Raw genomic sequence first — 27,769 nt, forward strand, 5'->3', positions numbered from 1 at the left:
AAATTTAATGAAATATATATATAATGCTGTATCTGATTTTTGGTAGATTTCAAGAAGTTCTGAACTGCTTGTTCCAGAATCGAGAAGGAATCAGGCAAGAATATCTGAAGGTAGAAATGTTACTTAAGGAAAACGAACTAAAGTCATCTTATCATCAACAGTGCCATAGGCAGATAGAGATGCTGTGTTCTGAAGACAAAGTGGAAAAGGTACTTAACTATGTATAAGTCACTACAGAGAGCTTGGGCATATCTGACCCAGAGACTTGGGAAGCACGGCTTACTCGTTCTCTGAAACCTGAACAGACTGTGGGAAACTTTAAAAGCAGACATTTACTTGCACTTGCTCCTTATTTGAGGGCATGTGAGTCCCTAAGGGCAGTAGAGGCAGCCCGTTCGGATGCAGGTAACACTTTACAACTTAGACCAAGATGGGATTTTTTTGTTGTTGTTCTTATTCAGAAAAGAGTATTTTATTGCTAATACTTTTTCAGCATGACTGTGTGATCTTAATAAAGATCTAACCAGAGTTCAATATTGTACTATTTTTAAATACAGTGATATATTACTCACTCCTCTTAAACTCGGACTGTTCTTACTACCCTACCTTTGATTTGAACTACTAACAACACAGTAGCTTAAAAATAAGAACCTTCAAATACACCCTCCATGCTGTGGGAGAAAGAGATATGCCTGGGGAAAAGAGAGCAGGTGTAAGAAGATTTGTGTCATCTGAAGATTCAATAAAGGTGTGCATTTCAACATGATTGCTCTGAGCTTTAATAGCCTATGTATTTTACTTAGAGAAAATAACCTAAAATTGACAAATAAAATGGCATCAAACCATTGCTACCTCTGGGAACCTGGCAAAAGCAATGCAAAACTACCCTGAGAAATAACCCTTCAACTCCAGACCAAAACTCTAAGACAGTCCCCATAGGGGACTTGGCATATAAGACAGAAACCCAAGAATTTAGACACTGAAGTGACTTAGGGGAATCTGTAAAAGTGGCTAGTAATAAAAGAGGAGTGAAGGATAAAAAAATCAAAGATAAAGACTTCCAATAAAGAATTGTGTATGTAGAAAACAAATGAAATTTTCAAACATTAAACGGTTTGTACACTAGAATTTTTAAAAATTACATTATCATACAGTAGCAGGCAATTTTATATATATTAATGTACTTTAATTGTCAAAAAAACTCAATAAGGTATCAGTAGTCTTCCTCCTAAGCAAGACTCCGAGTAACTCATTTTGTCCAGAGTGATACAGTCCCACAGGTGGCTGAGCTGATTTAAGCTCTAGGAGGGCAGCACTGGCCCGTGTGCTCTCAGCTCTGTTGTTGTGAGATAATTAATCAAAATTGTGGCATCATAGTAGTGGGGTTTTGGTTCTTTTGATTTTGTTTCATTTTGTTTGTGGGAGTTGTTTTGTTTTTCTGGATTTTTTGTTTGGGGGTTTTGTTTGTTTTTTCACAAAGTAATACTGACATCTAAAATTTTAAAATTATGTTTTCTATCCCACGACCTATTTTGTTCTAAACATTTTGTGGGTTGAATGTATAAAGTTCTTTCAACCTTCAATGAAAAGATTTACTACTTTTATGTCAGAATTTACTATACGTTTTTAAGAATGTGTTACCAAAAACCCTTTTTTGGTAGAGCATTGTAGGCCATTGGAAAGTGTCCAGAATGCCAATCATAGAGAATATATTTTACAGACATTAGAAGTCAAAATTATTCTTTTTGGGTTTTCAGGTAGGGCCTTTCTGTCTTTACATCCATAGATCACTTCCTGCCCACTTTTCAGGAGTCACGATAACATTGGTAAATGTTACGGCAAAGGAAATGTAATTTGTCAGTACCTTCAAGCAGGTATAAGCCCTTTATCTTCTTTTTCAGATATAGTGACTGAAAACCCATTGCGATTGACTTAAGAAAGTCCAAATGTCCCATTTCCCACTTCCTGCTGCAGCACTCTGAAGCTGCACGTTTAGGACCCTTTCCTACTATTAAAGCCTACATTGGACGTAATGCACCTTTATAGAGACTGTCTACCAATAGAAATACTTGCTATAATTGTAGGGTTATGAAGATAACTATTTTCCTCTGAGAAAAACAGCCTTGCTTTACATACACAACTCTATGCCTAGCCGACAGCCGTGTTCTCCCGTCTCCATCTTTGTCCTGTAGTGGCTTTACTCTGCTAGCTCCTGGAACACTCTTAACCTGATGTATCATCGGGAATTAAGAAGGCTGGCTACTGGGCTGTCTCCGTAGTTGAGAGCTCTCCTTACTCTTACAGAGGTCCTGGTTTCAGTTCCTAGCACTAAGTGCTAACTTGCAACCATCTGTAACCTAACGATCTTTTCCGACCTCTGACAGAAGCAGGAATGTACAGGATGCTCATTATCCCATCAAAGCAAAATGATCACACATTAAAATAAATCATTGTTTTGATTTTTTTTTTTGTACACACTACCTAAAAGGCTAATGAACTCTAAATGCTAAAATAAAAAATAAAAAGTATTTTTACCCACTAACTCCCCTGGAAAGACTCCACATCTTCATATGAAGACTGCAGGCGTTTCTACCAAAGTTAGAGCCTTTGCAGCATGGCGTCTGTTATGTTAGCATTTTGTTTTCTGTCCTCTGTGCCCTTTTTGGGAGAAAGCGGGTATTTTGTTTGTCTAAGCATCTGTTTTGCTTTGCTAAGATTGGCTGTGAGGAAAGGAGTGACTTAGGATATAATGATAGAAGTGACAATGAAGAGCTAAAGAGCCCTAAATGGAATGATAGTGCTTATCAGCCATGTTCTCTGATTATTCCACTGTAGCCTCCTGTGAGTCTGCTTTTCCTTCACCATTTTATTTTCCCTGAAGGGAAGTTAAGGGAAATGTATAGAATCTGACTCTAACTTAATGGCAGTCACATTTGCCTGACACTAAATACTTGCAAGCTAATATCCTCTACCAAAATATAGATTTCCCTATACCTAAAAATATTAAAAATGAATCCTTTTTAGAGTCATATTTTATTGCCTAAAGAGGACAAGGTCTTTAACCAAGGATGCGTAGCTCTGTTCTTTATTTGTTGGTTCCTGTGCTGTTTGTTGTAATCCCTGAGGACTCTCTGTTTCAGGCACACTCAGCATATATAGTAATTATTTTATTGACTGTCTATTGGCAAATTGCCCAGAGAAACCAAGCGGTTTTGACCCATAGTTCCATGTTGATGTGCACAATAGCCTTTGGGGTATAAGATTATCAGAAGACCAAGTATGTTCAGAGACATCTTATGCAGATGTAAACATACTCAGCATATCCATTTTGATACTTGGTCTGACCTTAGGCAAGGTCAGGTATTGATAAATGGCTCCCATCCGGTTTTTCTCTCATTTAGAACAAAGGAGAAAAGTAGAGCATTGTTGTTTCACATCTTTCAGATTGGAGGAAAGACAAGTGCAGACTGTGCATGCCTTTTTATTCTGATTAAAGAAATCATGAAATTTATCTAACCTTATATGAACTTTACAAATGTAGCATATAAAAAAAATCTCATAGTTTTTCCATTTAACCCTGCATTTCTTAAAGCCATAACTCTCAAAATGTAATTTTGTAGAATGACTCACAACTGACGGCCTGTTTGGCCATGATATTTTAATGAGGAAATGGCCAGCATGGCTTAAGCTAATAATCAAATATAACGTTTAGGTAAACTAGTAAATACACTGTTTTGTTTCAGGCCACTTGCAAACGAGATCACAGACTTGAAAAGTTGAAAAACAACCGCTGTTTCCTAGAGAAAAAGAAAGAAGAGGTGTTGAAACAGTTTAATGAAAATACTGATTGGCTACATCGAGTGGAAAGTGAAATGCGACTCTTAGGTCAGAATGGCGATGTTCCAGAGGTACAGATGTACATGTGTTTAGATGTAGCTTATAAAACTGAGCTCCTGTGTTTCTTTTCTTGTTGACTGCGTATCTTTCATATAACTGTTGCCTTATTTCTCTAGATTGACTTAGTTCACTTTACCAGTTCTAATGAGTATGACTTCAAGCTCACTAAATACCTAATTGATTTGTGGTTTCTGCTTTCAGATGGCTCAACTTATTTTCAAATGTTTTTTTAAGTAGCTGTCTTTATAAGTAGCTCTTAAGTTAACATTGGTAATTCTATTTCAGACTACTTCAGGGTTCATCATTTAGGCCTCTTTAACTTTTTCCACTCACACTTTATTTTTACCTGAGAAGTGTTTTTGTGACCCTGAACATGTAAGTATGTAACAGATATACAGACATTATAAATAATACAGGACTTCATTTTAAAACCATTTTAGGGAGGAGTATGCTTGTGTGTTTATGATTATTAAATACAAAAGCAAATTTGAATACTAATGAAATCTTGTTAACAGGGTAACGTTTTTAGAGCTAATCAATTTTTTATTATCTTATAATTTGGAATACCAAGAAAGTTAACTTTTTATAGTGTACAATACAAAATGGTAGGGTTATTTAGGGCCATTTTGGAAATGATTGAAAATTTTTTCCTGATCACAAGCAAGTGAAAAGTATTTAACAGCGTGTTGTGAAGCTCATGATCTCATTGGTCTGTACGGTCACATGGCGCAGTACAATCCAAAAGTACTTAAATTTGATGTTTAGATGCTGAGAAAGGACATTTTAAAAGTCGTTATTTTCCCTAAGTATGCCGCTGTGTTTCTATGGATTAGCCATGCTTGTCTGTACAGTAAAATACTAGTTTGTAGCATGCAGTGGTCTTACATGAGCCGGGTGTTTCGGGGACCTTTTATTGGTGTTACCCAGTGCAGTGCCATGTATGTCTTCAGGACCTGTTTTACAGTGACGTCACGTGATTCATTATGTGGATGTGCAGTCAGAAAAACATCTTCCTAGTTACACATTTGGTAATGAATCAATTTGTGATTGTGGTTTTCAAAACCATTTACTGTGGCTAGATTGCTTTCAGCGCCCAGTATAGGATTGTACCCACCAGTTAAACTGGGAAGTGAGAAATGTAAGTCTTAAATTTGATACATTTATTTAGAAATTGGCCATGTTCAACTTAGTACTACTTAAAGTTTTCAACATTGTAGTGTTTATAAAGGTAGTATCATTGAGGTACTATCAATTAATTTAAAGTTTTTTAATATGGTCATATATAGGATTTTTTTAAACTGTAACCAGCTTTGTTACAGATGCTTTTCATAAGCAGTCATGGTATCAGGACATGAGCAGACAATCAACAGTATACCAGAACTTTCCAAATTCCCTTCTTGTATAGACTACCAAAATCAGAAAGCCACTGTAAGACCCAAGTGAATCTTCATTCACTGCTTCGAAAAGGGGAAAGTAGCTTATAGTGAGGGTTGACATTTCACATTAAGGACGTTGTTCAACAACTTTTCACACGCCGACCCTGACTTTCAGGAAATGAACATGGCAGAATTATCAATCTGAAGATCCACAATCTTTTCTAGAAGGAGCCATTGCTCTTCTGAGAACACTTGATGAAGTTACTGCAAAGTCCACATCGTCCAATAGACTGGAAAACCAATTTTGGGGGTCCGGTTCCAACAGGTCTCTGGAATAGAATCTATGTTGATAGTACAGAGGGAAGAGAGTATAAAAATGAATTTAGAGTTTTTCCAGACCACAAGGTGTTTTGTGTCTTGGTGGCCACCTATGCAAGACCAGGAGCTTTCAAAATTATCAAGGAAAAAGGCTTTCTGTCCTCAATCCAGCTAGGGTGATATTTTATTAGTGACACATGATCCATTCCCCCCAACAATGGAGTGTTCTAGGTGCTAACACTACAGTTAAAAAAAAAAGAAAGTAAACAAAATTCTGCATTTTTATAAAACTTGGTAAAAATAGCATTTTAAACTGTACAGTCACCAGAAGTACACATTTATCAAAAATGCACACATGTCAGTTGGCATCTCCATTTTCTGCAGGATTATTCACATCTTTACTGGCATTGGCTTTCCCCTTCTTTCCCTTGGATGCCTTCTCTCCCTTAGCAGACAGCCTTGCAGATCTTCTCTTTGTCTCGTCCTTCACCTTGGTTTTGTGTCCTTTAGCATCCCCTTCATCCTTTCTTTAGGTGCTGAACTCTACAGCGGTGCATGGGTTTGGTCCTTCTGGGGTCATCCTTGCTGCTTCTTCCCATATATAGGTTTTTAAAACTAGAATTTCCATTAGGTGATCACTTCACATAGGGATTTACTCACGGTCCTACAACTCTGGACAAAGACTGCTTCCTTCTGACTTGAAATAAATGCTATTTTCACTCCTTCAGGGTTTACTCGTTAGTCACATCTCCAGCCAGCAGTACTGTGATCCTAAGTCAGGCCACCATCTCTCATCATACTCTAACACTTGGCCTTTCTGACGTTCTCCACCATACCTAAGCTAAAAAGTTGAGAGCTAACATGACAGTGTTAGTGTCCACCCCCTACTGTAAACTGTCTATCGTGGGTGAACAGACCTGGCACAGTCGGTACCTTACATCTCTGAAACTGGCCATTACCTCCCGTTGTACCCCTGCTTCCGTTGTCAGTAGATGACTTGTATTTGTCTCCTCATGAAATCTGATCATTGAGGCAAGAACATACTAGGATTGCAATCTTGGTTTTCCCAAGAAGGTCGTCTACCCTAGATCTATGACTGATGTGGTAGGAAGATTGGTCCCAGAGGATAAAAGATAAGGAAGAGTTGGTTTTTATTGTATATGGTTATTGGTTTGTAAGGAAAACAAATGGAACTGTTTACAAAACATATTGCACATTTGATTTTCTGACAGCCGATAAGGAGATCATGGAAGATGAGTAGGTTCAGCATTCACACTTTAGTCAAGTAAACTGATCTCCATAAAGGCCATGTATCTGGCTTGAGCTGACATTTGTTTCAAGACTGAACATATCCCTAAAAAATCAAATGACTCATAGGTCAATCCTCTAGACATATCCTGGTTCCATAAAAAGTATTTTTATCCAAAATACATGATATATTTCTTAAAGTATAAAGGTGAGTTATGTAAATGAATTGTGCTGGCTAGTTTTATGTGAGCTTGACACAAATGAAAATCATTTTTAAAGAAAACCCTCAATTGAGAACATGCCCCTACCAGATTGGCCTGTGTGCAAGCCTTTGGTACGTTTTCTTGAATCTCAAAGTAACATCTCTCTGTCAATGTCCCTATCTCCAGTATAAGAAATATCTTATACAAAGAGCCTACATTCATTTGTCATTACTAAGACATTGATACTTTATGTCTCCTCCTTTGGCCTTGAACGTAATAAATTGATAAAAATACCTAAAAATAGACAAATGTATACTTCCAAGAATCTGTGTTCAGCTGTGGACTAGAGAGGTGTATCAAATTTTTAGAAAAAAAGTCTAGGTATATCTACCGTATATTAGACTGTTAGCTAACGTCCCCAGAAATTGACTTCTCCTTTAAACAGTTTAAGATGCTAAAACCTCTCTTTTATTCATACTTCACTACATCCACTGAGCTGGTATTTTTTTTTATTTAAGTTTTAACGCGTTTCAGGGATGATGACTAAATTATAGGTAGGAGATTAGAGGGTACCTGGCCCTAAACAGAAGTGTGTTTAAAAAATGGGACTATTCAAAAGATTTTTTTTGTTGTTGTTGTTGTTGTTCTATTTTTTAAGATGAATACTGGGGAGAGGGGGTGGATAGCCTGCAACTCCAAACACTGGCTTTTATACTGAACTGATCATAGCCTCCTTGAGTGACATGTTCCTGCATGTAGAAATGGAACCACCAAGTGAATAAATAGCCTTCTTACTGGTCAGCGTTGGAAAATAGGGCTCGTCCATCCTTAAATGTAGTAGTTCACGGATGCCTCTTGGGGTAGTAGCATTTAAACAACCTTGTTTTTACTTTATGAAAGAATTGTAAATAAATTTGATCATCAGAAAAGCTGTCGTTGTAGTATGTCTTTTTCTGCATGCCACACACTTCATTATTCTGAGGACATTCAAACCCTTACCTTGCTGGTAAGTTCTTCACTACCTATACCAAATCTCTTGTCAAAATTTGGCGCCCACATAAAATGTTATATTAAAATTAGCATAATTTTTTTAAAAAAACCTAAAATACAGTTTTGCATTATTCATCCTAGGGACTCAATAAGGATCTTCACTGTCACCATTTACACCTCCAGAACAAAGACCTGAAAACACAAATGGGACACATGATGACTCTAGCTTGTCTACAGGAGCAGCAGCACAGGCAGACTGAAGCGTAAGTACATGTTAAACAATCCACCAGTCCTAGCACTGCAGATTGAAAGTATCTAGGGAACAGAAGTTTTAGCTCTCCACTGCCAGGAAATTAAATTTTATCTAATAAGGGTTTTATTAATCTGAAGTGTTTACTGGCATCAGAAAACACACAAGAAGAAAACATTGAGACAGTGTGCGGATGTGGCTCTTTTTTTGGTAACCAATTCTTTTATAGTTCTTTATAGATTTTCACTATGCTTTTTTTTTTTTTTTCCAGTTATTAGTAATCCTAGAATAACTGTTTTGGTGGCTTCGCCTTTTTAGCCCCTAGGCCCTCCCTCTACACTCAAAGCAGTGCCAGTGCTGCAGCAGTTTGATGACCCTCACCTGTATCTTCCCACCTTCCAGTCTGGGTCCAGCCCTGTGTGCCAGCTTATTCTTCTGTGTTCGTGGGAGGCATGCAACAAACAAAAATGTTGTTACCAAGTGTGAGTGGGAAAGACTGTAGCACACAACTATATACAAGGATATTAGGTGGGAAATCCTTGTGCTCAGGTCTCAGTATCATTATTCGCTCTTAATGATTATCAGGTGTCTCAAATATTTTTTCATTAAGTCAATAATTTTCTTTGACAATTTCACAAGGGTGCAAAACAACAAACTGACCCTCCCACCAGCCCACCACTCCCACCTCAAAACTGTCTACTCCCCTAATTACCTACAGGTCATCTTTTCACTTCCTGTTTATTTGAGGCTATTTGTTTTTTCTTTCTTTGGCTTAGTTTGGTCTCGTGACCCAGTGAGTTTAAGCACACCCATCTCTGGTCATCACTTTTGATCTATTCATTGAAGTCTGCTGGGCTGAAGAGCTGAAGACAATGCTTCCCTTCTCCATGAATTCTATCAATTGCTAGTAATTCAGCTGTAACTGATAGGGCACCTTGAGGCCCCTCCCACCCCCAATTGATTGTTTACAGGGCCATTGTTCTGTGGATCCAACATGGCTCACCACACTTGTAAATTCATAATTGCAGTGGATATGTTGAGTCTAGAGGAAGGCATTGCAGCACTTCTTTTTGTCTTCCAACTCTACTTTGAAAACATTCTTCAAGCTTTAGAAGAGGTGGTGTTCAAAACTTTCTTCGTGCTTTATTTAGGGCTGAGCTCCTGGCCATCACTTTTTCTGACCATCTTTGGCAGCTGTGCATCTCTAAATTCACCACTGTTCACTGCAAAGACTTCTGATTGAACCTGATGGTATTTATGGGTATAAGCAGAGAAACTTGTAAGGCAGTGATGTGCAGTCATTGTAGCCCAACAGTAGTAAGTTCCACATTTAGCCTATGACTTCCCTATTGTTAGCCAGGCTTCAGTGCCAAGCATAAATTGGGTCCCATGCTTCAGATCTGTCAGTTTCTTACCCCACTTTTGCACAGGTTGGGGCAAATCTTAAGCAGAAAACTGGTGGCATTTTGTTTTGTTTGTGCTCCTTGGGCTCAAACCTGGATGAAACCATTTTTACCCGACTTTTCTAAGTTACAAACAAATTTAAATGAAATGGAGGAATTTCTGAATGCATATTAAACTACCAAAATTAAACATAAATCAAGTAATTCATTTAAACAGAAACAACATGAACCATCAAGAAAATGTCTCTCAGATAAAAAAAGTCCCAGGACCCAATAGATTTACTGCAGAATTGTATCAAACCTTCCAAGAACTAACATCAATACTGTGTACAGTGTTCTTCAAGATGGAAAGGGAAACAATGTTTCCTAACTCTTTATGAAGCCAGTATTATCCTGATGCCAAAAAGATAAGCACACATACACATTACAAGCAGTTCCCTTGATGAAAACAGGTGCAGAAATTTTTGGTATAATACTGACATGCTGAATTTACAGAGGTGCCAGTTCTTTGTACTTCTGCTAACTGTACTGCTTGAGCTGATGAACTAGGGGTCAAACAGAGAGAGGGGTGAAAAGAAGAGTTCAGGTTGCCTTGTTTACAGATGCTATAGAGAAAGAACTTAGTGACTTTACCAGAATAACTCTCATACCTTTGCAAATAGTGAGATAGAAAATCAACACACGAGTACAACAGCCTTCCTGTCGCTCCAGTGACGTACACGGAACAAAATGTCAGGATGCAAGCCAGTCTCATTCATAATAACCTTGAACAATAAAATGAGGAGTAAACATAGCCAAGAAAATGAAGACCTACACAATGAAAATTCTAAAACACTAAAGAAAGACATCCGAGGCAGTAGAGAATAAAAAATAATCTCCCTTGAAGGATCAGGAGATTCAGTCTTATTAAAATGGACATCCATGCCATTCTTCACAGATTTAAAACAATGTTTCCATGTATTGGTGGTTGCTGTTGTTTGGGTTTTTGTTTTGTTTTTGAAACAGAGTCCTGACTTTGTAGAGCAGGCTGGCCTGGAACTCACCAAGACCTGCCTGCCTCTGCCTACTGAGTGCTGGGGCTCAAGTGTGCCACCGCCGCCTTCCATGTTCCCATTTTGATGGTCTCCTAGTCACTGCACTGCTACTAACGGCATTTTTCTTGTCAAATTCTTTCCGTTTAGGAGCTTCTTAAAAAGTGTGGCATAATTTTTTTTGTCTTTTTTTTATAAATCAACAGCTTCTTAGGTAGGCATTGCTTTGAGGCTCTATAAAATGAGAGATTCTTGTCTCTTCCCGCTGCCATTCAAAACTGAAAAAACTGTACAATGAAATTTTTAAAGCACTGAGGAAGCACTAGAAAACAAAACGATCTCCCTTCATGGATTGGGAGTTTCAGTCTTAAAAGTGGCCATCCATCCTACTTTTTCTATAATTGGAACCTCACACTCAAGCACGAGCTCACTGGCCATGCAGTGACAGCACGTCCCCGTCACTTGTTACTATTCAAGTCACACATGGGAGCTTAGGCTTTCAGAGGTACAGTAGTTTATTTTAACCCCACTGTGTTTATTAAATCAGATACATAGATTGATATGCCTTAAGTCAACTTTCACCTTAATGATGAGATAAAATGGATTCTAACGAATTTCAAGAATCTGTAAACCAAAACATTTCAGAAACAATGTGGCATTGCAAGGAATGAGTAAACTTTGGGTTCAGTTCTTCTGTTCTGCTTATTTTAGTAATGTATCCTTGAAGGAATCATGTATTGCTAAGCCTCAGACTTCTCATTCATGAAAATTTATTATTATAATGTGTTTTTAAAACCAATCCCGTGTTTATTGATTTACTGGTGTTTATGAAACTCATATACTTGCCCTCCAATCTGTGAGTTTAGCAAAAACAATACAAAAATAAAATCAGCAAAATGGAAAGGTCTATAGAGTAGTCTGAAGAGAGCGAACAAATAAAATTCCAGTGGTCTTGTTAAGGGCCAGAAAGGATGGCAGTTGCCTTAACTCTGCATGACGGAGGCACAAAGATTGCTGTAAATCTGAGACCCTCCGGGTCTACTCGAGTCTAGCTTTAGAAGAGAATCGTGTACAGTGAGGACAGGATACACGTGACAGTGAACACTTGTGACAGCACCAGTGATGGAGCATTTGGAAACACAGTGCTATCAGTTTCTTGAGGTTTGGTTGGGGTCATCTCCTACACAATTCTGTCCAAGAGTCTGACAGATAACAATTGCAGACTTTCCCAAAAAATGCCTGGTGCTTAAATGCACACTTTAAATAGAGTAAAACATTGGCAGTTCCGATCTTGAAACTATGGGAATATCCCGACCATCAAAAGTAAAGCTGTCATTGCACTTTCAGACCCAGGAGTCTTACTCCCAAGAGCAGTCGAGCTGCAGAAGTGCCAAGATATATAAATATGCAGCTGTAGCTGTCCACCCCTTCCGAGATCCCCAGGAGTTTTCCCACTCACTGTTAAAGACTTCCCTTTATCTCTGTGAAGTTAGTGTACTGCATTGTATATGCCATATACAGAAATGTCCATGATTGATAGTGATGTAGCTGTTGTAAATCTAACTTCTTGGAGGTGAGTCATAGAGGCTGAGGGCTTGGAAAATGACAATGTTCAGCTGGGTATATAAATACTCCCAGGGTCACAAAGAAACTACTGGGACTACCTGTAGATCCTGGTTTTCCTGATTCCCATTCAAGATTCATTTTATTCTCTACTGAATATATTAATTATACTCTGAGACGTTTGGGTAAAATTACATATTTTAAAAAAGCAAATTTGAATCTTAGAAAAATAATATTAATATTTTCATGGGTATTAAAGGAAAGAGTGAACAGAGATGGTTTTTAGGAATGGACAGTTTGGCCTCACACAGACTGGGGTGCAGGCTTGGCAAGAGAATTTGTCAAGTAGTGTTGTCTAGGAACTGTTGGTGGGGTTGTAAACTGATACAACCACTCTGGAAATCAGTCTGGCGGTTCCTCAGAAAATTGGACACAGTACTACCTGAAGATCCAGCTATTCCACTTCTGGGCATATACCCCAAAGACATTCCAATATACAACAAAGACGCATGCACCACAATGTTCATAGCAGCTCTATTTATAATAGCCAGAAGCTGGAACGAACCCAAATGTCCTTCAGTAGATGAATGGATACAAAAATTGTGGTACATTTACACAGTGGAGTACTACTCAGCCATCAGAAACAATGACTTGACGAAATTCTTAAGAAAATGGTTGCATCTACAGAATATCATCCTGAGTGAGATAACCCAGTCACAAAAGAACAGACATGATATGCAGTCACTGATAGTGGGATACTAACCCCAGAAAGCTCTGAACACCCCAGAAACAACTCACAGACTGTGAAGTTCAAGAAAAGGAAAAAAAGAAAGAAAGAAAGAAAAAAAACCATTATGCTCAATCCTTACACACCAAGAAAACTTTGACTAATTCCGGGTTACATCCTGTTTTACATGTACTTTATGCTCATTGTAACTAGTAAGACCTTAATGCACACTATCAAACCTTTGAAAAAAAAAGACAAGCACTGACAAAAATGTATTCGTATACTTTTATGCAAAAATGTTTAAAATTTGTACATTTATCTTTGGTTTTTTAAAATAAAGTTGTTTTAAAAAAAGGAAATCATTTTAATGATGCTGTAATACTTTGCCTATTGTACAAAAAAAAATCTATATTAGTGTGTTTAAATCAGTGATCCCTTTTGTTTGTAGAGTATTGAATGCTTTGCTTCCTGTCCTAAGAAAACAATATTGGAGATTGAAAGAAACTGGCCAGTCAAATGCTGCTTTTGACTCTGACTTCAAAGATATTGAACATTTAGTAGAGAGAAAAAAAGCGGTGGCTTGGGCTGACCAAACTACCGAACATTCAAACCAGAGTGATCTTCCAGGGATTTCTCTTCTCATGACCTTCCCACATCTTGGACCAATTCAGTCTATTCCTTGTTGTAAGTATTTTTATTTTATTCCATAAATGGGAGCTTATCTCTGAGATTATTTATATTCCAATCTACAGAACAGATTAAACTTTCTTTTTAATAGTTTGGTTATTTCCTTACCACTAACAAAGAATCTAGCTTCTATGTAATTTTAATTAACAAGAATCTCCCAGGACCTACCAGCATGTATATGTTGATGTTTGGAATAGCTAGCACTTTCATTTACTTCCCATTCTTACTTAAATTTTAACTTCAATTGAGGGCTAAAGTTTATAAAAATAATATTCTAATATATAATAACTTAACCTTAAGATCAACTAACACTAAGAATCACTTTCTATTGACATTTGTTATCTCTCATCTTCCTACAGATTGGGAATAAGATGTTTTCATTGTAAACCTAGCAGATAATCTTGGTTTAACAATGAAGAATAAAAAGTGGAATGCCCTGCCTTTGAGATAGTTGATATTACCAATTTGGTTATATTTATGTGCTCTCTGACTTGCACATTCTGTCTTCCCTTGAGCTCTCTGGATTTGTTTCACATATAAGTTTTATTGGATAAGCCTGGGTTCTGTAAGGTTTCACATGAATATTAGCACATTTTGCTCTGTAGTTTTTCCCAGTTACTTAGTTTACTGTAAACAGTTTAAGTCTACCTACATCAGGAATATACCTCATCTAAAAGTTTAAGAACCTACAGAGTAAGTTTGCAGTGATTTAATTAGTATTCTATTGAGTGGCACATTAGATTATGTTTGTGTATATTGCTCAGAATTTGCCTTACTGTTACCAGATACCTAAGAATGGATTTATTTTGGTCAAAGATTTTACAAAAGATCAGTCTGTAGTCATATGTGTAGATCATACAGTGAGTGGGGCCACATTATGGAGGAGGTGACAGACAGGGAGCAGAGAATAGGGGAGGAGCTGGGGGCCAGATAACCTTGAAATTCATGTTCCTGCCTCTAACAGGGATTCTCACATCCCAAAACAGCACATACAACTGGTTTAACACATGAGCCTGGGTGAGACATTTTACATTTACACCATAGGCAAGTATATTTGTTTTTGTGCTTTCATAGAAGATGATTGCTAGATTAGAAAACCAAAGTTTTTTTTTTTTTTTTCAGTTTGATTACTGTATTGAATATTTTGGCTCCCAAAAAGGAAATTTCTGGTGTAGATACCTACAATATCAGATGCCTCAAAACTGAAAATGGAGAGCCCATAAGATATTCAGAAATGTTTAGTGTTGGATCACTTTGTGTCTTCAAGATAAACATCTATAAAAACATTCCAAAACGAAGATGATAGTGGCTGAACAATTGTGGGCTCTGGTGTTTAGGATAGAGTACTGTACGTAATGCTTAAAAGAGCATGTTTGAGTTTTTAGTAATTTCTGAATCAGTGAGTTACTACTCGATTGCTAGTAGCATTGGTACATCATCATCTGCTGCCTAGTTTTGTATTTGTGTTAGTTTTTGGGAGGTTGTTTGGTTTTCACGGAAATTTGGGTTTTAGACAAATTTACCTATGTAATTCAGACTGCCAGAAACTTGAAGCCAAGGCTGTACTCAAACCTAAAATCCTCCTGTCTGTGCATTTGAGTGTTGGATTATGGGCATTCACCACCATGCCCAATGATTTATCAGTACTTTAATTGTGTTGGGTTTTTACATGGATGCAGTTCAGTATGGAGAATTTTCTAGTGACCTGGCAGCCTGAAACTCTTAATTACTCCTTATTCTCAGTGTTCTCAGTGTTCCCAGTGTTGCTGATCTTTCTTGACAACACCCTCTGGCATTGCTGTGATGGCTTTTCTTGGCTATCAACTTGATACACCATAGAAGAGGGACTCACTACTGAAAAATAGCCTCTACCTGATTGGCCAATGGACATGTCTGTGACGTATTTCCTTCCTTGCTAATTGATGAAGGGGGGCCTAGCCCATAGTATGTTGTATAAGGAGTCTAGCTGAAGAGAAGTAGGGAACAGCCAGTAAGCAGCAACCTTCCATAAGTTTTGCTTCAGTTCCTGCCTCTAAGTTCCTGCCTTGAGCACTTGCTTCTTCAGGTGTTGATAGATGATGGACTATAAATTGTAAATTGTAGGCTAAAGTAAACCCTTTTCTCCTGAAAGTGTTTTGGTCAAGTGTTTATAACATGAACAGAAACCAGACTTAAATACGCAGCAAACAACCCTCAAGAGAAATTGGCTGTAATTTTAGGAATCCTGAGTTTTCATCTTCCCCTTTCGCCTGTGGCTCTCAACAGATTTGTTAACAACTCAGTGCTTTCAAACTGATGTTTTACTTTGTACAGATTCTTTAGCTGTCTTCAGAATATAAAGACTTGTCTAGATTAGGTCCATCTGTTTTACTAGCAGAAATTCTCTACTTTTTTTTTTAACTTGAAAAATTGTTTACATGCACTAAGTTGATCAAACTTTTTCTTCACCTCCAACTCCCCAGATCCTTTCCACCTCACTACCCACATATCTTCATATTTTTTGAGTCTTAATGCACTCAGTCTTGCATGATCTCAGGACCTGTGCAGGATCAGGCATTCTTAGTATTGCATGGAAGCTCTCTGCATTTTTACATTAAGGTGACAGGAGTTAGATACATTATTTTTAAATCTCCACTTTATTCTGCCCTCTCTTTACTCTCAAATAGGTGTGTATGCATATATTAGTCTTTTTTTTTTTTAACTGAAGTATTATCATTAGAATTTACCTAGGTGAGGTATCTGGAAAGCAACACTTAAAATATCTTTATCTTTTGCAGTTGCTTCTTTCTCTTGTAGTGAATTGAAGATGATGACAAGGAAATAGGGTTTTAGTACCAAGACTGAAGACCACCAACCACCTGCTGTTGTTGGATGGTTTTACACACACACACACACACACACACACACACATACACACACAGACTGGCAACAAATAAAGTAAAACCTGCTGTTGTTGGATGGTTTTACACACACACACACACATACACACACAGACTGGCAACAATAAAGTAAAACGTTTACTTGGCTGTTTTTCATGATATTTCAAAAGCAATGACGAAATGTATTTTACAATTGTGTATTTTCTTTTAGAAAAATATCAGATAGGTTTATATCAAGTAGTTTAGTGTTCAGTGTTTTTCTATTGGTTGTTTTACATGGTTTTTTATTCAGTGAACTCTGTGTTGTATCCATTATGTACAGTCTTAGAAGGGTGGAAGCAAAGATGCAGAGTATTTATAAACACACTGTTATTGATCTTAGATATATTAAATTATGTTCCTGGTGAGGAGGAACTGTTCAGTTTCTGTCTTGTATATAATCATAAACATTATCAACTGGTTTTATTGTTAAGTTTAAAAATTATTGAATGGTATTAAGCTTGACTTTTTTTTCCAACTTGCATAAGAACCTTTAAATGAGAGGCAATATATTCATTTAAAGCATGTACACACCATGCTTTCAAAAGCTGATTAGATTTTAATAATAAATTCAACTTGTACTCTTATTGAACATTTAAAATAATAAATGTGTAGAAAATAATATTTCAAAACCCAAGTATTTTGATTTATCTTGGTGTTTGTGTCTAAAGAAAGAGAAGAGTCCCATCTGCTCTCTTCCACCTCGGCCTCTCCACTGGGTTGTTCTGAAGTCAGTCTTACTTATAGTTCTTCCATTTATACCATTGTCTCTAAAAGAAAAGGCGTAGCATCTGTACAGCTAGTGTCATTTGATGTATTATAAGTGATTACATTTCCCTGTCACAGAAGTGACTTGTTCTGTACTTTATTGAAGTAGAAAGTCAGGCAAGGGCTTTATTTCATCACTGGTTAATCAGCCTCCTATGCCTTTTTTTTTTTTTTTTTTTTTTTTTTGGCCTCTACATAATAGACTGTTCCTCTAATCAGGAAGAAAACGTAAGTCACTTTACAAGTAGATAGCAGGTAATATGCTGGGTTTTTTTTTTAACATAGTAAGATAGTTTTCACTAATAAATGTGGATCTTACACATATAGCCAGAATAACTAGACCTGTTTTTAAATAGGCGGAATTAGCCATACTAAATCATAATATGAGGATTCATCTAACTTGTTCCAAGAAAGTCAAAAATATAACAAAGGAAAGTAAATGCTAAGAATCAGAGTTAAAGAGAAGACAGAGCACATGAGATTATTATTATCAATTACACATTTATTTTAAATGATACATGTATGTTGAGCATGATCTTAGCATAGCTGTGAACTTGGCTGCATATTACAATTTGACAATGTTAAGATCATATTCTGGTAAGGAAAGGTTGTAGCATTAGGAGATATTATAGTAGCAAGTAAAGATGGGAGTTGCTTCAGATAAGAATTAGAATCACTGAGAGAATAGTATGGCTCGTAAGATGTTTGAGCTTGACATGTAAAAGGATGTTTAAAAGGTTGGAAAAGAATTCACATGACGCAGGTTTTCAGAGTCAAAGTAGTTTATATATAGTTTAGTTAGGTTAGGGCCTTGTTAAGTTTGCCTTAAAATATAGCCAAAGTGGAGATGTCATTGTGGGCTGTTAAAACTCTGCAGTTCGGGAGAGAGGTCTTGTGATGAACTGTAGCTTTGATGGTTGATAACATTTACATAATATTTAGCGCCGTAGGACTGGTTGAGAAGGGCAAGGATATTAGTTCTCCCCTTCAGTTTATCCCTGCCTTTACTGGACTTCAGCTGTCGGAGTGGCCTTTCCAGTGCTAAAAATTTAGTTGAACTTCTTCTCAATGCTTTTAGAGTCATCTTCCATCCATAAATTTTACGTTTTTTTCTTTCCATTCTCCCGATTCATTTTAATATAATAATCTAATACATTGATGTCTAAGAAGCTAGTTGTGTGTTTGTATTGTACCTTTGCTTTCCATGCAGTAAGTAGATACATGAGACTCTTTATGCAATCTCTGCTCTTCAGAGCTGCTTTTTCTATTGTTTTGTTTTATATTTTTAGCAATGCTAATTTCCCTTCATCCTTTTTTTAAATGGCTTTTGTTGTTACATGTAGGAACTGAAAGTTAAACTCTTTAAAATTGATCCCAGCAAGGGGTCAGGGTGCAGAGGCAGGCAGATCTGTGAGTTCAAGACCAAACTGGTCTCTATGGTGAGCTCCAGGACAACCTGGGCTAAGCAGAGAAACCCCGCCTCAAAGGAAGAAAAGGGAAACTGATGACCTGTGTCTTTGTCCTTATTCACCACCAGATTTTCGCTGATTGGTCCATTTCCGGATCTTGGTATTTCCTCTCAGCTCGAGCATTTTCTTTATATATATCCTGTACACTTGTTATTAAAGATATCCTTTGTTTCCTAGTTTGTTCTTTGACACACGGTCTCACTGACTTTATAGCTTTTGATGGCCTTGTACTCAGAGCTTGCCCTAAATATTTTATATTTTTATTATATATTACTTCTTATTCAGAAAAAATACTTTATTTTGAAAGTTGGTATTTTGCCAATATCAAAACTTTAAACTTCAGTGCTAAATATTTATGTGACTTTACATATTTATGTCTGTAGAGTAACACGTAACCCTATTTGGGGTCTGTAAAACAGAAAGCTCAGTCACAGTACTCTGGGTACTAATGGGCAAGGTTTATTTATGGAATTGATAACATTTTGACATTAAATGAGAAACTAAGCCTTCCTCATTACCCATCTGGAAACTCCCAGCCATGTTTTTGTCTCTAACCTTTCTTTCTGGTTGGTTTTCTTGTTCCTCATGCTTGTGGCTTGATCATAAAGCACAATAAAGGAAGAAATCCCAACAGGAAAGTGTCCAGCAAGCAGTGCAGGTACTGGTTCTGAGTACAGCGCTCCCCTTCAGTACAGAGCTCCCTAAAACTGTGTGCCTACAAGGAAGTGTGTAAAAATACAGTATCTTTATAATCTTCAAATGACAAATGGGAGTGAACAGGAATATTTATAGTTAAACTTTTCCTATTTTTCCCACTTGGCAAAATTTTTAGTCATTACCAATAAACAGAAGTTATATTTTGAGCCTTAAATCCTTTTTTTTTTTGCTTCTTGCTCTCCAAGTACATGGTGACAGTGTTTACTTATTCACACACAGCCATAAATACATCTGCAGCATCCTTTGCACTGTGTCATGTTTACATCCTAGATGTGTGTGGAGCTGTGAGGGTAGAAGCTACACTTTCTAAAGTTTTTCACAAACTAAAAGATAAAAGGGGCTTAAGTGACTTAACTCAGACTGCAGGATTATTTGTGATATTTTGTTTACAATTTATATTTTCTTCACCGAAGTTAGTATTATATAGCCACAAAAGTATAATAAATTCACTATAGAATGTATGGATACTTTGATGGCATCTTAACTTTTGTCGTTGTTCTTGTTAGATGTTTTTCAGTACTAATTTTACTCAGGGCCTTGAACATGCTAGCCAATCATTCCAGCACTGACACACCTCCAAGTACCCATGTTTCCTCTCGTGCTTCCTGTGGGTGTTGTTTATCATTGCTTTGCTTTGTTGTTGGGAGTCTCGTGAGGCAGGGTCTTAGCTAGTTGCACATGCTGCCTTTGAACTTAAGAGTATAGGCCAGCAAGCCTTCAAGTTTCTGTGTTTGCCCCAAATTGGTTACTTAGCTGTGCACCACTGTACCTAGGCACATTATCTTTTAAATGCATTACCTTTATGATATGCATCCATGAATTTCATGTGGCACAAATCTGTTTAAAAGATAATCCAGTTTTATAATTACTACTTGAATCAATCATTTGAAGCTAGGATTGTTTATGGAAATGTTTTTATTAATCCTTGATTTCACTCTAGAACTTCGCCCTCTAATGTGTTATTTTACTTTGTTTCTCAGAAAATCTCCTCCGTATGCATTATTCGTAGAGGTGCAAAGGAAGCATCCTTGCCATCATTTTGTACTAAATCTCAGTTAGATGCACTCCCATTCATCCCGTCACATGCACACTGCTTTCCAGCCTGCAACTCATGTTTGCTAACCACTGTGCTCTGTGTATATACTAATGTACAGCTCTATAATAACTCTCTTCACATATACAACCTTAAGCTTATGATAAATTACTTCCTCTGGGTAAGTCATTCAGAGCATGTGATTTGGCACATCAAAAGATCACCCCAAAAGGCCTGCCCAATTATTAGTAGAAGAATTTTAAACTCATTACTGACAAATGATTGTGTCTCTTTATTTAAAGGAACCACATGTGAAATATTTCAGTAAGATGAAAAATAAATGTATGACCTTTTTGCATAAGAAATCATGAGTTGCCAGTTAGTATTTGTATCTTAAGGATTTGTTTAAAACAGAGAAAGAAAAGAGTGCTTTCTGATTGTTTTGACAGATAAATGTGTTACCGTTTTTCTTGTCTCTTCTGTAAGTCTAAGGACTAGAATATACTAACCTACTAATATGTAACATACTGATACATGAATATACTAAAGAACACTGGGTTATTGATGTTTTTGTTTGTTTTTTACTCTATTGTTCTCATAAGTAAACTCCATTAAAATCACTGTATATATGTTGTACAGGTTATCTAGTTATCACCTTAGACTGTATATCTAAAACAGAACAGCCAGATCAGGTCGTGTGTGTGTGTGTGTGTGTGTGTGTGTGTGTGTGTGTGTGTGTGTGTGTGTGTGTGTGTGTATCTGCACCTACCACCAAATTCTCTTCTACTGAGTGCAGAGATTTTAGGGGCACTTTCAAAGGCTGTCCAGGCTTTGTGAGCCATGCCTCTGCAGTTTCCAAGGTTTTGTCAATCCCAGATGCTGATGTTTCTCAACTCACACCCTGACCTGTTGAGTCTTTCTCTGTACTAAAAGTCTAACGTAAACTGTACTCCATTTATGAGACCCCCTTTCCTAAAGGGTCAGTGTTAGGGCAGCTATAGCTTGTTTCTGTCCCTAGCAGTCTCTAAGAGTTGGGAGCTGTTTTCAGTTATCCAGTTTTAATTTCTTTCTTCGTTCACTGTATTGACCTTTGGTTTGTTTTTATTGTTGTTGTTTTGGAGGGGGGTATCTGTTGTTTTTCTTTGTTTGCTTTAATACCAACAGATACTTTGAAAAATTGAACCATAAGTTATATATCGTGAACTTATATCAATACCCTCCCTAGTGGACTTGTTTTCTAAGTAAATTTTTTTCCAAAAATGTGCTGTGATTTAGTATATGAGGATGGTCCCTAGATTTCTTCCTATTGAACCACATGAATTTATATTATTACTTATTTTGTGGTGTTAAGGAGAATTGTCTGTGTAAAGGCTGGAATTTTAGCACCATCTTGAATCAGTCCGCTCTGATACTAAGAGTTAACTTACTACTTCTGAACTACTTTGGTCCCTCTGATGCAAAGATAACCATTTGTACTTTTAAATATGTTATGGTTATACTTTATATCATTTGTGTCCTACTTGATTCTACCATGTTTCCCACACTTAGCCATCACCGCTGTGACTTCCCTATCCAAACTGTCATCATTTTCCCATGAGCTGTAGGGGTTGCTGATTTTCCTGCTTCATCTCTTGCCCATTAATTCATTTATAGCTCAGACTGACTTTGGATTCTGAAGTCTCCTTCTACCTTAGCCTCCTGAGGGCTAGGATTATATACATGTGCAGCCTTTTCAGACTTTCTATGGAAATACTTATAAAAGATTATAATCTACTTCCAGTTTTCTTTTTATCATGTCTACAGTCTAAGTTTGAGAATTATGAAACCTTGATAGATAGCATTATCTCCAGTCGGTAGATAATATTTTCTCAGTCTGTGTTAGATGCTTTTGCCAAAAGACAGCTCTTCTGGAAATGTACTGTATACCCCTTTCTTCTAATGGAAAAGTACAGCAAATTCTTTTTGTCAACACAGGCCTAGCATACTCACTGGATCTTAAAGTTACTCTACAGTACCTTGACCTTACACTTTCCATTTGTTGTACCATTTGTTTAGCATCAAAGTTAGCTAAAGAATCATCATTATATAATGTAGAAATCTTCAAACAGAAATGGCATATCTTGTGTGTTTTAAGATTTAATTAAGTGGGTCCTAACATTATGTATAGTTCCAGTAAATTGAATGTTTAATTTTTGTGGAAGTGTTTAAATATTTGTTTTGTTTTTGCTATTTCCTAAAACATTCTTATCAACTAGTCAACCTACGTGATTGTCCTAGTCAGGGTTTCTATTCCTGCATAAACATCATGACCAAGAAGCAAGTTGGGGAGGAAAGGGTTTATTCAGCTTACACTTCCACATTGCTGTTTATCACCAAAGGAAGTCAAGATTGGAACTCAAGTAGATTAGGAGGCAGGAGCTGATGCAGAGGCCATGGAAGGATGTTGCTTACTGGCTTGCTTTCCCTGGCTTGCTCAGCTTGCTTTCACAATGGGCTGGGCTTTTCCCCTTGATCACAAAGTTGAGAAAATGCCTTACAGCTGGATCTCATGGAGGCATTTCCTCAACTGAGGCTCCTTTCTCTGTGATTAACTTCAGCTTGTGTCAGGTTGACACACAAAACCAGCCAGTACAGTTGCCCCCTTGTCAACTTGGCACACAAACACATACTATTGAGCCTCAACCCCCACCTTCTTATTTAGCCCCAAAATCTAAATAATCTTTTAAGGAAAAGTCCCACAGTCTTTAGAAGTTCTTACATATTAAAATTGCACTCCCTTTAAGATATCCAATCTCTTTTAAAAATCAGTCTTTACAATTCAGTCTCTTAACAGTGGGCTCCACTTCTTCCTTCAAGAGGGAAAAATATTAGGGCACAGTCACAATCAAGCAAAATCAAACTCTAACCATCCAATGTCTGGGATCTACTCAGAAATTTCTGGGCTCCTTCAAGGGCTTGGGTCACTTCTCCAGCTCTGCTGTTTGTAGCACACACCTTGTCTTCTAGGATCCAGCTGCTGTTCTCCACAGCTGCTGCTGTTCTTGGTGGTCATCTCATGGTACTGGCATCTCCAAATCACTGCTGTCTAAGGCTTCACCAGTAGCCACTCCTAGTCTCTCTTCATGGTGCCAGGACTCAACTTCTTTGTATGACCTTTTCAATCCTGGGCCATCAATTGCAACTGAGGCTGCACCTTCACTAATGGCTTTCCATGGCCTCTCACAGTGCCGAGTCTCAGCTGCTCTCCGTGACCCCTTCATGCTTCAAAATCAGTACCACCTGGGTGACTCCTACACATTACCAAGTCCAGCTGCTGCAGCTCAAGGTACAACCTTGGCTATCTCTGGAACACAGCTTCTTTTTTACCTCATTGATGCCACTCTCTCTCTCTGTCTCTTTTTTTTTTTTTTTACAACTTTATTTTAAAAAAAAAAAAAACAGATACATATACAGATTATTGAAAGCATTTTAGCATAAATATATATGAATATATTTTTCACAGTACTTGATTTTTTTAAAGGTTTGATTGTATGCATTGAATTCTTACTATTTACAAAGATCATACGGTATATGTAAAACAAAACGTGACATGGAAATAGTCAAAGTTTTTGGTATGTAAAGATTAAACATGATTTTTTCTTAATCACAGCTAATTTTTTAGCTCCAGCTAACCAGCATCAATAGTCCCAGTAATGCAAAGGTTTTGCTTTAGTAGTTCTGGCATCTTGTTAGTCACAGCTGATTCTTCAGCCCCAGCTAACCAACACCACAGAATCTTCACAACCAAAACAAACAGCCCTGATGAGAATCTTATCTTCTCTCTGAAATTTCACAAGCCAGGCCTTCATCTTCTCCATTGTTCTCAACATTATCTTCCAAGCTCCTACAGAACATCCTACGGAGCTCTTAACATTTCAATGGCTCTTCTAGATCAAAGATCCACAGTCTTTCCAGGGTCCTCCCCAAAACATGGTCAGGTTGTCACAGGATTACCCTACTCTTAGTCAGGGCTTCTATTCCTGCACAAACATGAAGATCAAGAAGCAGGCCAGTAAGCAACATCCCTCCATGGCTTCTGCATCAGCTCCTGCTTCCTGTCCTGAGTTCCAGCCCTGACTTCCTTTGGTGATGAACAGCAATGTGGAAGTGTAAGCTGAATAAACCCTTTTTGCTCACCAATTTAGTTCTTATGTTTGTTCAGAAATAGAAACCCTAAGACAGTGGTCTTAAATCGATTAATATCTCATCATTTTATCTTAGTTAAATACATAAACTGAGAAGAAAAGCTCTGAATGTCATATATGTTGTATATATTCATAGTATTTCTTCCAAATCAAGCACAGCAATTAGTATCTGATCATGTTTTCTACAGCTCCATGTTTCTCCTCCAACTTAACTATTAAGATTACAGAATTATAATGAAATATATACCATTATGACATTATTCTTTCTCTAACCAACTCTTATTGTGGTCATATAAAATCGGATGTTTTGTTTGTTTAGATTATCCCTGAAAACTGGTGGCTAGTTTTTTGTTTGTTTTGTTTTGTTTTTCAGTGTCTTATCAGAGATTTTTATCTTCATATGCTACTTGCTGTAGAAATAAAATAGCCCTCCATATGGTCAGTTGCCAGGTCACACTCCAGAGATTATTCCTATTAGGTATATAAAAGAAAGGTGGTGACTGTGTCTGTCTTTATTTCTTGAGATATAATGTATTGTTTTGGTAAGTTTTGTATGTTATTATACTTGTGTGGCAAATAATACATTCATGTCCTTTTAACAGTACATAGAGTTTATTTTTGCAATTTTTGATCAGTCTTGATAAACCGTGTTTCATGGGAAAGATCTTTAAAATACACTAATTTCAAGATAGCTGATGTGATTATTGATAGCATATTGGAAAGTGGACTACCACCTTGTTAAAATTGTAATTCTTTAATTTGAGCACTTTTTTTATTTCCAGAGCATTGCATTGAACCCTAAATGTTCCTATCATCTAATCCTGAAAAATCCCTTTTCTATGCAATGATATTATCTCCATTTTCCAACAAGGTATTAATGTACACACTACTTAAAGTGAGTTACCCAAGGTCACTCACTGGGTCTTTGGTAAAACCAGAAATAGAATTCAAGTCTCCTGACTCGCAACTCAGTTCTCTATCCTCAATACAGTTTTCTGTCTCCTATACCCCTGTGTCTCTCATGGGAAAAGAAGTTAATCTTCTAGCTATTATTAGCCACCAGATTGGTGGTAGCAGCACGGTGGAGAAAAGTGACTGTCTTTACACTGTGGCATTAGTATAAAAATATCTGGTAATGGAAAATTTGACAAATGTCATGTTAAAGGGAGTGGAAAATTATTTTAAGATCTAGATCTCATTTGTCTAGTTCTCAGAAAAGTCAAATTCCTTAGTAGAATGGAAGTCATTTTTTCTTCCTGTTTTGAAATTGTATTTCCTAGAGGGTAATTGACAGCTATCATAATAAGAACAATACAGGACTGGTTTACGCCCTCACCAGACATTCGTTTTTTATGTTAGAAGGAGTTCTCAGTTGCCTTATTAAAATACATATGTCTTATTATCAGCATCTAAGTAGTATTAACTAATAAAGCAAATAAAACATCAATTGGGAGTTTTTCTTTCTGATTTTTAAAAATACATGGAAATAATACATAATTTTTTTCTATGAGCAGTATTGGCTACACTGATATCTCATGTCATATCTCTTGAAATTCATCACAATCAATGTAGGCAGAATACCAGACATAAGATATATATATATATATATATATATATATATATATATATATATATATATATATATACACACACACATATATATAATGTATATATATATATACATATATATAAGCATTCACAAGTATGTTGTTAAAATAGTGTCATTATTTTAGACACTACTATAAGACATTTGAGGAAAATGTATATACTTAAATGGTGAGCATTTCTAGGTCTCTGAGAACCTTAAGTGTACTAGAACAATTTGTTTTTAATTTTGGATCAAGCACCAAAAAATTGCTTCAGCATGTTTCTGTTAAAGCTTACTAAACGCCTTTAATTAAAAGGATTGTACAATCACAGTTATCTTAATCAAATGTATTTTTAAAACATAGAATCCATGGAGGTTTTGACAAACACAAAAGGAAGTGGAGTTTTCTTGGTTGTTGTCTACTAAATAATATGCCACTTAGTCCTAATGAGGTGGTGTTGATTCCTAGTCGGATAAGTATTCATATCTATACCTACAAATCTTAAGTACTTGTTCTTAGCTCTAGAACAAACACAAATTGCTTGTGAATTGATAGAAATGGTTGGAAATTTGATCTTATGCGTACTCTATACCTAAAGACAGCTATTAATAATTTATACTTTATATAATAAATTTACTATTAAAGTTGTCGGTAATTAACCGTACTGTATTCCTTTCCTACTTAGTCATTCTCTTTAAGATTTCTATCAAATTTATCTTCTTGATTTTATTTTCCTTAACTGTTGTGATTTTTGGAGTGACTGTTGCTGCACCATTGAACATTTTAATTTTATAATTTTATTGTACAGGTTCATCTGTGAGTGAACCTAACTTGCTTAAAATTACACCACAAAGAAGAACCAGAAGAAAATTAATGACGTCTCCCTTGAAAGTAAAACATACTCAGAAGTCTACACTGTCAGAAAGTATACAACTCAATGATTCTTTCAGCAAAGAACTTCAGCCTATTGTTTATACCCCAGAGGACTGCAAAAGACCTCAAGACCTGCCTCCATCCTTAACAGGAGCTCCGTCACATTCTGCAAATGTAATAACTGATTATTCCCTGAAAGCACTGTGTAGAATTGAGTCTCCTCTCAGCAGAACTAACTGTGAACAGGACTTGTATTCTACATTTACTGTATGTGATGACGTCACAAGCTTGACAAAGCAGTTGCCTGAACAAGAACCACTGCCAAGCAGCAAAAGCACTTTACACAGGTACAAGAGCAGAATGCTTTACAGTCAGATTTTCCTTTTTCTAAAGTCTTTCAAACTGTTGACCTTTTTCCTTCTTTATATTGGAGATTTATTTCATAAAGCAAGTGATATAAGAGGTGTCTGTTTACTGCATTTTAGTTGACTATGGATACACTAAACTACTTTTTCAAATGACAAA

General features: G+C 36.7%; 1 protein-coding gene across 2 annotated transcripts in view; it reads left to right on the forward strand.

Moving 5' to 3' along the window:
• Nucleotides 1-27,769, forward strand: part of KIF18A (kinesin family member 18A) — a gene marked incomplete at both ends in the record, with an annotated part of 53,415 nt that overhangs the window by 18,877 nt on the left and 6,769 nt on the right. For both annotated transcript variants that reach the window (XM_080931425.1, XM_080931426.1), the window contains 5 exons: nucleotides 47-209; nucleotides 3,744-3,908; nucleotides 8,174-8,295; nucleotides 13,455-13,690; nucleotides 27,180-27,591. In XM_080931425.1, coding sequence (XP_080787551.1) covers nucleotides 47-209; nucleotides 3,744-3,908; nucleotides 8,174-8,295; nucleotides 13,455-13,690; nucleotides 27,180-27,591 — 1,098 coding nt within the window. The remainder of the gene's footprint in view (nucleotides 1-46; nucleotides 210-3,743; nucleotides 3,909-8,173; nucleotides 8,296-13,454; nucleotides 13,691-27,179; nucleotides 27,592-27,769) is intronic.

Source organism: Micromys minutus, assembly GCF_963924665.1.
Source record: "Micromys minutus genome assembly, chromosome: 17".
Taxonomy (NCBI): domain Eukaryota; kingdom Metazoa; phylum Chordata; class Mammalia; order Rodentia; family Muridae; genus Micromys; species Micromys minutus.